At 59.1% G+C, this 14300-nt stretch overlaps 1 protein-coding gene across 2 annotated transcripts in view; it reads right to left on the reverse strand.

Moving 5' to 3' along the window:
* Positions 1-7130: 7130 nt before the first annotated feature.
* EGFR (epidermal growth factor receptor) overlaps positions 7131-14300 on the reverse strand; it is a 133335-nt gene continuing 126165 nt past the window's right edge. For both annotated transcript variants that reach the window (XM_080663943.1, XM_080663944.1), the window contains exons 23-28: positions 14085-14231; positions 12590-12687; positions 11259-11426; positions 10840-10887; positions 10110-10212; positions 7131-8811 (exon numbers count right to left, since the gene is read on the reverse strand). In XM_080663943.1, the coding sequence (XP_080520069.1) occupies positions 8450-8811; positions 10110-10212; positions 10840-10887; positions 11259-11426; positions 12590-12687; positions 14085-14231 (926 nt within the window). In that variant the 3' untranslated portion in view covers positions 7131-8449. The remainder of the gene's footprint in view (positions 8812-10109; positions 10213-10839; positions 10888-11258; positions 11427-12589; positions 12688-14084; positions 14232-14300) is intronic.

Raw genomic sequence — 14300 nt, forward strand, 5'->3', positions numbered from 1 at the left:
CTGTGCTCCTTCTCCTGGCAGGTGGATGTCAGGGTGCTCTGAGTGCGAGCGGTGGGTGGCGAAGGCCTGGTGAGGGGGGTGCTATGGGCTCTCACCCCCGCCCTCCCTGGCATGAGATGGTCCCACCTCCTCTGCTTCAGCCCTGTCTCCAGAGCAATGCCTCGCCGCACACATGCAGGCAGCCTCCTGCGATTGGTCTTTACGCGTTACGGCGTCCTGACCATTAGCATATTAGCTCTTTATTATTATGACTAGAGGCCTGTTGCAGGAAGATTCATGCACTAGGCCTTCCTTCCCCTGGCTGCCGGTGCTGGTTTTCCTCTGGCACCCGGGACCCAGGCCTTCATTCTGGCTGCCACCTTCAGTCTTCGCTCCGGCCGAACGCCACCCCTGTAGCTCCCTCCACCCCCCCACCTTCCCCCTCATAGCAGGGGTCCCGCCCCGCCCAGCTGCTCCACGCCTGAATATGCAAATTAACCCACCATCTTTGTTGGGTTAATTTGCATATTCACTCCCGATTGGCTGGTGGACATCACAGAGGTACAGCCAATTTGCATATTTCTCTTTTATTGGTGTAGATGTGTCCCAGGGGAATTGCCATGTCAGAGGGTACACATGTTTAACATTTTGATTGTCATCCAAAAAGTCTATGACTCTTCCTATTCCCCCCGAATGTGTGGCGGAAAGGGATTCTCATTCAGGTTCACTGGCCTTTTCTCCATTGTGAGTGAGGTTGAACACATAGGTTCATAAGTGTGATTAGTCATTTGCGTTTTCCACGATTTGTCCACTTACACGCTTATAAGGTATTTAACTTCTTTTATGGATCCAATGGAATTCTTCATATTTTAGGACATTAGCCCTTGATGTATCTCAAAGTTTATCTCCTAACATGAATTTGGACTTAAAAAAAACAACACACCTGTTTAGTTATTTTTTCTTATAATCCCCCCAAAATAATTTTGGTGGCCACATTGCCAATCTTCTCCTCTGAGCCTCTGGAATTTTGTCATCATTAGCGTAGCCTTCCCATCCTACGATCCAAAAAAGTTCACATCCATTTCCCCCAAGACTTGGATGATTTTGGTTTTTAAGTGAGATCTTTAGCGCACCTGGGGTTTGTTCTGGGGTGAGGTGTGAGATAGAGCTCTCACCCATCGGCAAATGCGTAGACGTTTTCTCCAAATCATGTATCGAAGAGCCTCGCCTCCCCCACTTCCCGGAAACGCTATCATTACCGTTCGCTGCATGTCCACGCACACACGTGTCTGTTCCCACCTTCCCCGCTCTCGCGTGCGCGACTCTCCAGGCCACCGCGTGCTGCGCAGCTCTCACTACATCCCGTTTCACCGAGCGCTTCACGTCCTTGACGTCATCCGAGCGGAAGGCGGCTGCTGCCAGTGCTCTCTCCTTCTGCTGTGCACCTCCTGCGTTCCAAGTTCCAAGCCTCCCGCCTCCTCACATAATGAGTTGACGGCCTCATTGGAGTCGCCGTGACGTCACGTCGTAATTAAGGGGGAACTGGTATTTTTACCAGGCCCAGGCTTGCTACCTGTTTATCTCTTAAGTCTGCTCTGACGCCTCTGCCAAGTGTTAGTCTTTCTTTTCATTTAAGCGGGTCCCTCGCTGCTGTGTTGTCTCAGTTGCTATTTTATTTTATTTTATTTTTTATTGTTATTTTTTTAAATATATTTTATTGATATTTCACAGAGAGGAAGGGAGAAGGATAGAGAGCTAGAAACATCGATGAGAGAGAAACATCGATCAGCTGCCTCCTGCACACCTCCCACTGAGGATGTGCCCGCAACCAAGGTACATGCCCTTGACCGGAATCGAACCCGGGACCCCTCAGTCCGCAGGCCGACGCTCTATCCACTGAGCCAAACCGGTTCCGGCTCAGTTGCTATTTTAAATGGGGTTCTTTTTTCACGACACCGTCCAGTTACCCGTCGGTGGTACGTAGGAGAGCGACTGACTGCACTGACATCGGCCACCCTGGCGAATTCTGTTTCAATACCTTTTAACCAGCTGTTTCAGAGTCAGCAACGTCCTGAGAAGGGCCAGAGAGGGACTGTTTTTGGCTCTGCAGGTCCCGGGATCCCTGCGGCAACCACTCGGCTCCCCACTGGGCTGTGAGAGCGTCCTCCCCGCACAGGAAAGGATCCCAAAGCCAGCTGCTGGCTGGGCGTGACACGGGCACGGGCCAGGGTCTGCTGACGATGTGCTAAAGCTGCAGATACGGACAAATTACATGTGTTTCCTTGTCTCCGAAGGAAGTGGTACCAGGGACTCGGGTGAGAGACCAGCGGGGTGGGTGGGGGCCCCGGAAGCTCCTTGCTCGGGAGCAGAAGGCTTAGCACCCAGGGATGGGGGACAGGGCATATTGCTGTTTCCTTTCGGACCCAGTTTTTAGGATTTCTGGCTCAGTCCCGGGCAGGGAGAGGTTCAAGGCAGAACCTGCAGGAGGCCAGTGTGTGGATGTGGCTGTACCCAACCCCCCCCCCCCCCCCCGCTCCCCCGCCGCCCCACACGACTGATGGGAGCAGAGGGTGAGGGCCCGCAAGGCACCCCTTTATAATGATAAATGCACGCCCACAGGCTCTTGGCCATATTTTGTTTACTGATTCTGAGACCAGGGCGCCATTCAGATGGGATTGTTTGGCTTTTCTACCCAAGTGTTTAAACGTCGTTTTCGGGGTGTGGAGGGAGGACCCGTGGCCTGGGGAAGGAACCGGGACCCCACGAAACCTGGAGAACTGCCTGAGCCGGGCACTGGGGGAACCCAGGCCCAGGCAGGAGGAACCCCGTCTCCGTCCCAGACCCTCCGCTCTCGGGAATCTCTCTCCTCACAGTTAGAGTTACTTGGACGAGATTTGGCCTCAAAGCAACATTTCTTCCGGCCTCGGCCCCTCGCACGGAGCTGCAGCTGGAGCGATGGGGCAGAGGGAGGGGAGTGGGGCTGGTGTGTTTGCCTTGAGGTTGGGACCTTTCTTTTTTTTTTTTTTTTAATATATTTTATTGATATTTTTACAGAGAGGAAGGGAGAGGGATAGAAAGCCAGAAACATCGATGAGAGAGAAACATCGATCAGCTGCCTCCTGCACACCCCCCACTGGGGATGTGCCCGCAGCCAAGGTACATGCCCCTGACCGGAATCGAACCCGGGACCCTTCAGTCCGCAGGCCGACGCTGTATCCACTGAGCCAAACCGGTTTCGGCAGGGACCTTTCTTTTTTAAAACATAGTTTTATTGATGTCAGAGAGGAAGGGAGAGAGAGAGAGAGAGAGAAACATCAATGATGAGAGAGAATCATGGATCGGCTGGCTCCTGCACACCCCTGCCCCCCCGCCCCGGGGATCGAGCCCGCAACCCGGGCGTGTGCCCTTGGCCGGAATCGAACCTGGGACCCTTCCGTCTGCAGGCCGGTGCTCTGTCCACTGAGCCACACCAGCCAGGGCTCCTTCGGCACTTTGGTGGGTCAGTAGGGAAGTGTCTGAAATGAGACCCGCTACGGAAGAGTTCCCACCCGACAGGAGTCCTGGTGGGGGTGGGGGAGGGGGAGCCGTCCAGAAGTGAGGGGGGAGGTGGTGACAGGGCCGCAGCGAGTCTGTGCACCTGCGCACAGGGCCGCGGGCATTAGTCACCCTGAGCAGCATCCGGGGGGATCTCAACGACACGCCGCTCGCTTGGGGGGTCTCCGGAAGCAGACCCGTGGCCACAGAATCCCTCGGGGCTCTGTGGAGCTGGAGCCGGAGCACTCGAAGGGAATCTGGGAAGGAGAGCTTTCAGGAGGTGCGAATGGCGTGAAATCACCGTAGAATCCAAGCACGTGCGTCAGAGTGTACCGCCCACCGCACGGCACCCGGAGGGACCCCCAGCTGAGGGACGCGGGTCCTGATCCCACTGCCACCCGGAACCTCCAGGCCAGGGGTCCTCAAACTTTTTAAACAGGGGGCCAGTTCCCTGTCCCTCAGACCGTTGGAGGGCCGGACTATAGTTTAAAAAAAAAAAAACGATGAACAAATCCCTATGCGCACTGTGGGCCCGGGACGCGTCGGCTGCTAAGCAGGACAGGCAGCGGCCCCCGGCGGGCCGGATCCATGTCCTCGGCGGGCCGCCTGTGGCCCGCGGGCCGTAGTTTGAGGACCCCTGCTCCAGGCATTCAGCTGCGACTAGGCTGCTGGCGTGTGGGCGGCAATAGGGAGGGAGGATCAGGGTTGTGTGGGAGGGGGGAGGGTGGGTCGGGAACTTCCTACTTTCTGCCCCATTTTGCAGCGTTTCAACCCGACAGTGCTCTAAAAATAAAGTTTATTAATGAACTTTAAAAAGTCATCAGGAAAGAACATCTACAGGAGGTCAGATAGGATCAATAACAAGTAGCCACATGGTTAGCCAAGAATACAGATCATTCCGTTCGCATAGGTGCGTATGCACAGAGGACAATGAGTGGCGCACACCGAACCGCTGAACACGCGACACGCAGCCCACGCGTCCTGCTCGCACGTGTACACCGTGGCCACGGAGGCTGGCGCCTCCCTCGGACAAGACTGCTTTCCTCGCGCCACACTCGCGAGTGCAAAGCGATGAGCCCGCGCGGAGGCTGCCGCTGGCTTCGCGAGGAAGTTCCCGCTCTGGCCAGCTCCTCAGTCTTCCCCTCTAACCCGAGGGCCCCGTTTGTCGGAGAGTCTATTACACTGCAAGATTATTTCGTAGCCAAATTAGGTGGAAAGGTTTTCCATTAAAAAGAAAGTAAATGCATGTAAATGTACCCGCCAGGCGATGGGCGGCGGGGGGGGGGGGTGGGGGGCTTGGAGGCCTTCAGAGAGGACAGCCTGGTGCCCTGTGCCTGCCGCCGGGGAGCGAGAAGCCACGCGCATCGCTTGTTTTTGTCCCAGATACAGTTTGTGGACAGGATGCACGTGTTCCTGAACGCACCGACCCTCTCGTTTCGATGAAAGCCATCCAACGGCTCAGGCGGGCTTCCTGCCGCCCGCCCTCTGCGGGTAACTGTCAGTCCGTTTCCTCTCGCCCCAGACGTGAAGGTGGTGCGGTGGCCGGGGCGGCTGGCCGGGGGCGGCTGCCTCCCGCACGCCCCTCCCGCATGCCGGCGGGTCCAGGCCCCGGGAGAGCCCGCTGTCTCTATGCTACCCCGCAGGGGGGAGACAGCCACTTGTTGTTCCGCGTATTTTTGCATTCATGGTTGGGTCTCCTATGTGCCCTGACCCGGGATCACGCCGAAACCCCGGTGTAGGGTCCGGCACTCTCACCCACGGAGCCACCGCCGGGGCTCTGCGGGCGCAGTCTGGGTTAGGCGGTGAGAACGCGTGTTGTCTGAAAGGCCTGGCAGTCTGGTTGGGGCACGTGCCCAGGCCGTGTGCTCCGTCCCCAGTGAGGGGTGTGCAGGAGGCAGCCGAGCCATGATTCTCTCTCATCATGGATGTTTCTCTCTCTCTCTCTCCCTTCTTCTCTGACATCATTAACAATGTATTTTAGAAAATATGCCTTACAAAGTTCAGTGCTACATAAGAGGCTAATATTCCTCAAAAAAGTTACAAAAATAGACGTTCATGGAAAGTCCTGTCTGTGTGTGTCTGAGTACAGAGGTGTATGCCCCCCCGCCGACCCCGCAGGCGTTGGGGGGGAGGCAGGCGTGTGGGGGAGGCAGGCGTGTGGGGGAGGCAGGCATTAGGGGGAGGCAGGCGTGTGGGGGAGGCAGGCATTGGGGGGAGGCAGGCGTGTGGGGGAGGCAGGCGTGTGGGGGAGGCAGGCGTGGGGGGAGGCAGGCGTGGGGGGGAGGCAGGCGTGGGGGGGAGGCAGGCATTGGGGGGAGGCAGGCGTGGAGGGAGGCAGGCATGTGGGGGAGGCAGGCGTGGGGGGAGGCAGGAGTTGGGGGGAGGCAGGCGTGTGGGGGAGGCAGGTGTCGGGGGGAGGCAGGCATTGAGGGGAGGCAGGCGTGGGGGGGGAGGCAGGTGTCGGGGGGAGGCAGGCATTGGGGGGAGGCAGGCGTGTGGGGGAGGCAGGTATTGGGGGGAGGCAGGTGTGGGGGGAGGCAGGCTTCCTGACGGGTTAGGTTGACAGCCCCAGGCGAGGGGACAGACGGGAGAATCACTTCCCAAAAAACACAACCTTAAGCGAACCGGGCAACTAGGTTTCCCGCCGGAGAGTGGAAACCTCGAGGAGGTGGTTACGTTACCGCGTCAACTATTTCCGTTACACAGACACTGGGGTCCCATGGCTGCACGTGACGGCCGCCTCCGCTCCCGCCCGTCACCGCGACCCTGGCACGGGACTGGCTTCCAGTGGGGACTGAAGACCCCGAGTCACGTCTGAGGTGAAGGAGCCACCAAGGTGGCTTCCTGGCAGTGGCTTCACACTCAGATGCTTAGCGATGGGGTGCGGCCGTGTCCCCAAGCACTCTCTAGTTTCTGGGGGGACGCCACCTCCCCAGCGGGGAGCCCGGGGCGATGCCGGGGACTCCCAGGCTTAAAGGGGCAGCGGGTGGGCCTGGCTCAGCGGGTCCGCTGGCAGGTGCAGGTGGGGATCCCTCTGCCCGGAGCACACCTTCCACCTGGTGCCTCGGGCCTCCGACCCTCTCACCTTCAGCCTCCCCCCCTCCTCCCCCAGTGCCGCGTCTCACCTAGCGTTTGCCCCCTTGCTCTAAGGTGAGTGTCTGTGGGACATCTCCTTTGCTCTGCTGTGAATTTCTTGAAACCAGGGATTCTGTTTTATGGCTTTTTGCTGGCCTAGGCCTCAGGGGTATTTGCCAGCGTGATGGCACTAACTTGAACAGAGCTTATATTTCCATGGAAACATATTTTTTTGGTAACAAAACGGTGGGGCCCTGATCCACCTGAGAGTCACTAAATCTTTCAAAAGCGAAAGGACAATTTTGCACGTGTGTGTGTGTGTGTGTGTGTGTGTGTGTGTGTGTGTGGCTGAGCACAGCCCGGGGCCAGAGAGGTGGGGGGGGTGCTTCTTCCGGGGGCTCGGTGGGCGGTGGGTGTGGCTGCGAGTGTGTAACGCACTGGGGAGGCCCACCTCGAACAGGTGGGGGCGTAGGGGCACCCAGATTAGAAACATAGTCGGCGCCCCACCTAGCTGGGCCCTCCGATGATAGAGACATTTTTTTAAGAAGGAAGACATTTTTTCTTCTCCTACACCTGCAGATGCTGGGAAGGCATTACCGTCAGCTTCAAACTCACGCCTTCATATTTGCCACCTGAACCCCACCCTCTCCCCCCCATCATCACTCCCAGCTGGGAAGCGGCAGTGCGAAGCTGTGAGTGGGTGCTGGGTCCTCTATTCACGGGGGGCGGGGGGCTTCCCCAAAGAGAAGAGCAAAGTACCCTTCGAGTAGAAAACGTTTAAAGGGAAAGAAGAAGGAAGGGTTTTCCACGAGTAGCCTAAGCGAATCTTTTTTGGGGGAAGACTCAGCGAGTCCCCAGCACAGCTTCCTCTCCGCAGCCTCCGGATCTGCGCTCTCCCCCGACCCCCCAAGGCCGGATGGACTTCCTCTGCGCCTCGGATCTGGGGGATATGCACTTGTCGGAAGGAAGGAACAGTTTGCTTCTTAATTAAAGGCTTCTGGTCTGAATGCTGCTGACTCGACTGGGAGCCAGTCTGGCCTGTTGGCTGCACCGTCTCCCTTGCTGACGGGGAAACCGTGTCGGGTTCCAACAGGAATGGAATGGAAACAAACAAGGAAGTCTTAAGGCTTGTCACGGGAAGACACAGGTCACGGGATGGCGAGGGAGGACCACGGAGACACGCAGAACAGCGAGTCCGAGGAGGAACCCGCCTCGGGTTCTTGCTGCCCGGGAAGGGTTCAGAGTGGCTCATCCTCTCGTACCTGCCACGCCGGGACGCCGTGCCGTGTACCGTCAGCTGCGGGGGTCAGGGAGGGCGCGTGTGACCCTGGGGCGGGGGAGAGCCGGGGCAGAGCCGATGGTCCGTGCCCGCTGTCGGCTGGCCTTGCTCGTGGCCCCAGGTGGGCCCCATCTACTCAGGGCAGCGCGAGCTACGGACGGCCAGGCCTCTCCCTCATCAGAGAAGCCCATTCGGAACCGAACCAGTACCGACCCTGGACGCCGCCCGGGTCCCCGAGCAGCACACGCCTCATGCGGACGCAGCTTTCTGTTCTTCCCTAAGAGACCTCGTTGCCAGGCGCGCGTCTGCCCCGGGACAGCGTCCTTTCCTGGGTGCCTTTAGAGGGGCCTCAGGGTGTGAGGACGGAGGGACGCCCCGCAACTTGCCAGCGCACATCCGAGCAGGGGCGCTGCCTGGCCGAAGGGGGGGCCGATCGGACGATCTAAGATCCTTGGACCCGGCCGAACCAGTCCGGGGCGGGGGCAGGAGTGGTGGGCACGGCTGGTGGCTGGCAGGCCCGGGAGCTGCGTGGCCGGTCCCGGGGGCGGCAGGCTGGCCTTGCGGCTGTGGCCACCTCCTCGGTCACGCGCCGATGGACTCGCTGCTCGGCAGGCCCACCCGCAGGGAGTCTGCGTTCTGGGCCGCGGGCCCCGGGAAGAGGCCGTTGGCCTTGGCCTCCTTGGGCAGAAAGTCCTGCTGGTAGTCGGGGTTGTCCAGGCTGATTTGGTGGCTGCCGTTCTGCGCCCAGCGGGCAGGGCCGTCGGGGGCCCCGTGGACGCCAGAGGGGCGGGTGGTGTTGAGATACTCGGGGTTGCCCACGGCGCTGCTGGGGGGGTTCTGGTAGTGCGGGTCCCGGCCGGGAGCGGGGTTCAGGGGCTGGTTGTGGTAGACGGGGTTCTGCACCGAGCCCGCCGGCCTCTTGGGGACCGACTGGTTCATGTATTCTGGACGGGAAGAAAGCAGAGGCCGTCAGCAGCCCGTGCGGGAGGGCGGGCGGCCTCCCTGGCTTCCTCTGACCCTGTGAGCATTCCCAGGGGGTGGGTGACGGGGAGGGAGCTGGAGATGGCGGTCTTCCTGCCGCTCAAACAGGCTGTGCCCGTTCTGTGCCCCAGAGAAACGGGCACCCCTGCCTCCCGCCCCCTAGAGCTCTCGAAGGACAGCCTGCCTCGGGGGTGCAGGCAGGTAGGGGGTGTTTGGGGGTAAAGTTTAGATCAGAAAAGCACATGTTCACAGGCCGAGCATGGAGCCAGGAGAGAAAGAGGGGACTGAACCTGTCACCCCCACACTCACGCGCACACACACATGCACACACATGCAATGCTCACACTCTCTCTTACACACTTTCACACACACAATGCTCATACACACACTCACATACATACACACTCACTCACACACACAATGCTCACACTCTTACACATGCATACACACTGAAACACACACACAATGCTCACACTCTTACACATGCATACACACTGAAACACACAATGCTCACACACACACTCACATACATACACACTCATACACACACACAATGCTCACACTCTTACACATGCACATATGTGCACACACTTACATACACACACAATGCTCGCTCTCTTACACATACACATATGTGCACACACACTGCTCGCACTCTTACACATGCACACATGTGCACACACACATACACACTCACACACAATGCTTGCTCTCTTACACATGCACATATGTGCACACACACTCACACACAATGCTCATACTCTTACACATGCACACACACTCACACTCACACACACAATGCTCACTCTCTCTTACATACTTCCACACACGCAATGCTCTCACACACACACATCCCCTTACAAACTCTCACACACTCACATACACACACAAACACATTCTCACATACACACACATACACTCTCTCACATACTCACACTCACACATACTCACACACACACACACACACACACACACACCCTCGCACTCTCTCACACACGTACGTGTGAGCTGTTTGCTCCACAGCCTGGAGCACCTGCAGATTCATTCTAAACACTGAGCTGCGACACCCCTGCCCCCGTCCCGGGCTCGGGGAGACGGCGGGCCACGCTGGGCTGGCTGTGTGCACCTCCTCTCACTCCCCCCGCTGTGCCTGCCAATTTGCCCCCGTGTCCACCCCTGGGTCCGCCCGAAGGAAGCCCCGGCCGGGGCTGGGGTCTGGGGCTGAGGCTGCCAAGCGTGCGTGCCCAGGACGGCCACTCACCTGGCGCGGGCAGGAAGTCGTCGCTGAGGGTGTCCTCGGTCAGGGCGCCGGTGGGGTCCGAGCTGTACCGCTGCAGGAAGCTGTCCTCCTTGAGGGGGCAGCTCTGCGGGGGGGGGGGGGAGGGGAAGGAGGCGGGCTCGCACTCTCCGGTCTGGGCGGCCTGAGGGTCTGCGTTCCTAACACGCTCCGGGGTCCCCAGGCTGCTGGCCCAGACCCGGGCGGGCGGCAGGCCCGGCACCGCCGTCCAGCAGGCCGTCCACCCAGCGGGCCGTCTGCACGGGCAGCCACGGCCTCTGACCTGCGCTTCTCCATGCGCAGCCTCTAGCCATGTGTGTGAGCAACTGGGCCTTGAACTGCATTTGGTCTTAATGAACATTTACATGTAAGCAGTCACACGTGGCTAGTGGCTTCCCCTTTGGCAAATGGGGTCCAGATCCAGGCTGCATGCCACCGAGCCTTGGCACCCCCAGGGGGCTGGGTGCTCCCCGAGGGATCCATTTCCTCGGTCCGGGCAGGGCCCCCGCTCTGCATCTGTCACCAGCTGCCCGGTGATGCTGAGGCTGCTGGTCTGGGAGTGACAGCTCACGCGGGCTTTGGGGTAAAGGGCCTCGGGGAGAAGCCATGGGCAGGAGGACCAGGGATCTCGGGGTTAACCTGGGCATTTCCCAGGTTTCATAGCGCAGTGCCCAGGGTGCCACTGAGCTCCGGTCCACTAGGCCTCCATACGTACCCCATTTCTATCGATGCAAGTCACGGCGGAGTTGTTGCTGGTGGCACTCTGGAAGAGAATTGGAGGAGTTTATGGGACGCTTCTACGTTCTCCCCCACCTCCCCGAATGCACCCGGAGCGCCTCACGACGCGGCGGTATTTAAAGGCGCGTCCTCTCCTCTTGACCCCTGAGCTGTAGGAACACTAGGCCTGCTTCCGACTTAGTTCTGTTCCCCAGCGAACCTGAAAAAACTACCATCCGGGGGTCCCGACGCCATAAAAAGCGTTAACACGCTGAATGCATTCTTTCTGACTTTGGCTGTGTCCCTTGGTTAAATGCACTTCTTTGTCTCTCAGTGAGTTCCACCAGATGGGCGTCCTTTTCTCTAAAACTCCAGTCACTCCAACCGGGAGCGAGTGCGAGGAGTGGCGGCTCTTACCAGGGAGCTGAGCAGGGGCGTGCGGGAGGTGGCAGGGCTGTGGAAGAAGCCCTGCTGGGGGATCAGGTACTCGTCCGCGTCCACCACGTCCTCCATGTCCTCTTCGTCCATCAGCGCGCGGTAGAAGTTGGAGTCCGTGGGGCTGGGCAAGTTCATCCTCTCATCGCCCTGGGGGGAGGGGGGGAGGGATTGGAGGCCGTGAGGAAGGCCCAGGGGGAGGGCATCCCTTTCTTGGCTCCCGGGGTCTAGGAGTCCATTGCTGGCAGGCGATGTGCTTGCCAGGTGAGTCACAGTACAATCACCCTGGTTCTCTTCCGTGTGGCGGCTTTCTCCCTCCCTAGGCCGGGAATTAAAACATCAGTGGTGGCTCAGTGGTTGAGCATCGACCTGTGAACCAGGTCACAGTTCAATTCCCAGTCAGGGCACATGCCTAGGTTTCGGGCTCGATCCCCAGTGTGGAGTGTGCAGGAGGCAGCCGATCAATGATTCTCATCATTGATGTCCCTATCTCTCTCTCTCTCCCTTCCTCTCTGAAATCACTAAAAATCTACACTAAGAAAAGAGAAACATGCAAATTGACTGTCACTTCATGACACACACCAGCCAATCAGGCGTGAGTATGCAAATTAACCCGACAAAGATGGTGGCGGCCCCGCTCCCCAGCTCTCCGGGCCTCTGGGCAGCACGCATGCAGGCGGGGAGCGGCTGGGCGGGGCGGGATGCCTGCTATGAGGGGGAAGGTGGGGGGTGGAGGGAGCTACAGGAGTGGTGCTCCGGCTGGAGCGAAGACGGGAGGCAGCGGCCAGAGCGAAGGCCTGAGTGGGTCCCAGGTGCCGGAGGAAAACCGGTGCTGGCAGCCAGGGCAAGGAAGGCCTATTGCATGAATCTTCGTGCAATGGGCCTTTAATATATTGAAAAAACATTAAAAATTCCTTGATGCTTAAAAGCCCCCTGAATGAAATGCCAACGCTTAGGGGGAAGAAGAAAGGCATGAAGCAGCAGCGTTTATGGAGTGTGTACTCTGCTACTAGTGGCTGAGGGACTGTTTATAATAATACTAAAGGCCCGAAATTCGTGCATGAAATTTGTGAGCGGATACGGTCCTTAGGCCTAGCCTGCGATCAGGGCCATCTTCCCTGGCTGCTGGCAGCCAGCCCCGCCCCCTGCTGCCATCCACCCCCAGTTCCCCATTCACCATCGAAGCCTGCCAGCAGGGGCGGGGGGTGCCCGAGAGGTCGGCCGTTTTGCCTGCTTGCCGGCCTGGGGGACGGGGCTGGCACAGGGTGGAGCCTCGGACACGGATGCGTGTTATAGAAACTGAGGTCTGGTACCTGGATGACGAGGTAGCGCTGGGGGTCTCGGGCCATTTTGGAGAATTCATTGATCAACTCGCGGAACTTGGGGCGACTGTCTGCATCTATCATCCAGCCTGGAGGAGGGAGGAGAGAACGGGGTTCAGGGAGAGCCCCAACAATAACACCCAGGACAGCATTGCTCAGGGGAAGGCTCACGGGGAGGCCCTCCCGACAAGTAAGTGCCGCAGAAACCTACTCCCTTGATGGACCTCCCGGTCTTGGCAAACTGGTGCTGACGTGGTCAAAGTCAGACACGTGTGTGTATTGTGTCCTCAGACACGTATGTATATTGTGTCCCCGATAACAGACATGTATGAATCGGAGCAACGTGACATCTCTGATGGGCCCGCCTGCTCCTCCAAGGCCAGCACCGCGGCGTGACCCTGGGGGGACCCCTGGGAGCTGCCCTGACTGTGGGTGCCCCGTGGCCAAGCCCCCAGGTCCTCACTCCACGTGCCCCTCGTCTACAGCCACTCAGCAGTCTTGCCAACTGGAAACCAGAGCCCGTGTAGGGGAACTTGGGGACTTTCTTTAAGAACCTGGGGGTCTGGGAAGTCTCCGCCCTGGTGTCCTCATGTGCTCGTGGGCTGGGGGGGGGGGGCGGAGGCAGGAGCAGAGGACACCCCTGTTCCCCTGTTACCAGGCTGGTGGCCTTGCTTACATGACCCCGGCTGATCCTGATCGACGAGCTGCAGGAGCAGCTGGGACTGGCTGCCCTCCTGCCTCTGGACCTCACATTTACTTCCTACCAGCGGGGCGTCAGGCTATTTTTAGGCCAGACTGCCGGGTGACCTCAGCTCCCAGCTTCCTCGGCCCCCAGACAAGGACGTTAAAAATAGATGACCCCGCGGCTGAGAGTTCAGAGAGGCATCAATGTTTACATCGACGCTGCTCCCCCCGCCCCCCGTTTCCTTCTGGGTCAATGCTCAGCACACGGCCATGTCGCCCTGGGGACCCGCTGAGCTTGGGATTCTGCTGCCGTAACAGCGTGAACCGGGGCACTCGCACCCTGGGCCGGCCTCAGATGTTTACTTGCCGTCAGACCGCACGTAAATCCACGACTGGAAAGATCGGAGTCAAGGCAGGCATGCTGATTCTACCGATTCTACCAGCCTTGTGCGGTTACTCATGACTAGTCTCTCCGGTCACTCACTCCCAAACGGGGCGGGCCCGTCCCTGGAGCCACTCAGGACAGGGGGCGTGGGTGGGTGTCGTGGCTCACGGGGGACTTTGATTTTGTTGATTTGCTCACGGCCACGGGCAGATGCCGGGCCCCAGGGCTCCGTGAGTCAGGCTCGGCTTCCGGAGGAATGTCCGAGGGGCTGATGGACGGGTGTCCCTGGACTTGACTGCCTGCTGCAAAGACCGGGGCGGCATTTCTCTGGGGAGCCGAGGGCTCCGCTGTTTGGCTACGGCGGCAACGCCTTCCCAGGAGCAGCTGTGCGAGGGCGGGGCCCTGGCAGTCACTCACACTTGACCATGATCATGTAGACGTCGATGGTGCATATGGGCGGCTGCGGGAGGCGCTCCCCTTTCTCCAGGATGGTCGAGATCTCACTGGCCGGGATCCCGTCGTAGGGCTTGGACCCAAAGGTCATCAACTCCCACACGGTGACCCCTGCGAGGAAGAAGTTGCCGCTTTATGAGTCGGTGACCCCGACGCCTTGTCCTTGGTCATCACTATCGA

The sequence above is a fragment of the Plecotus auritus genome (genome assembly GCF_963455305.1).
Source record: "Plecotus auritus genome assembly, chromosome: 4".
NCBI classification, from domain to species: Eukaryota; Metazoa; Chordata; class Mammalia; order Chiroptera; family Vespertilionidae; genus Plecotus; species Plecotus auritus.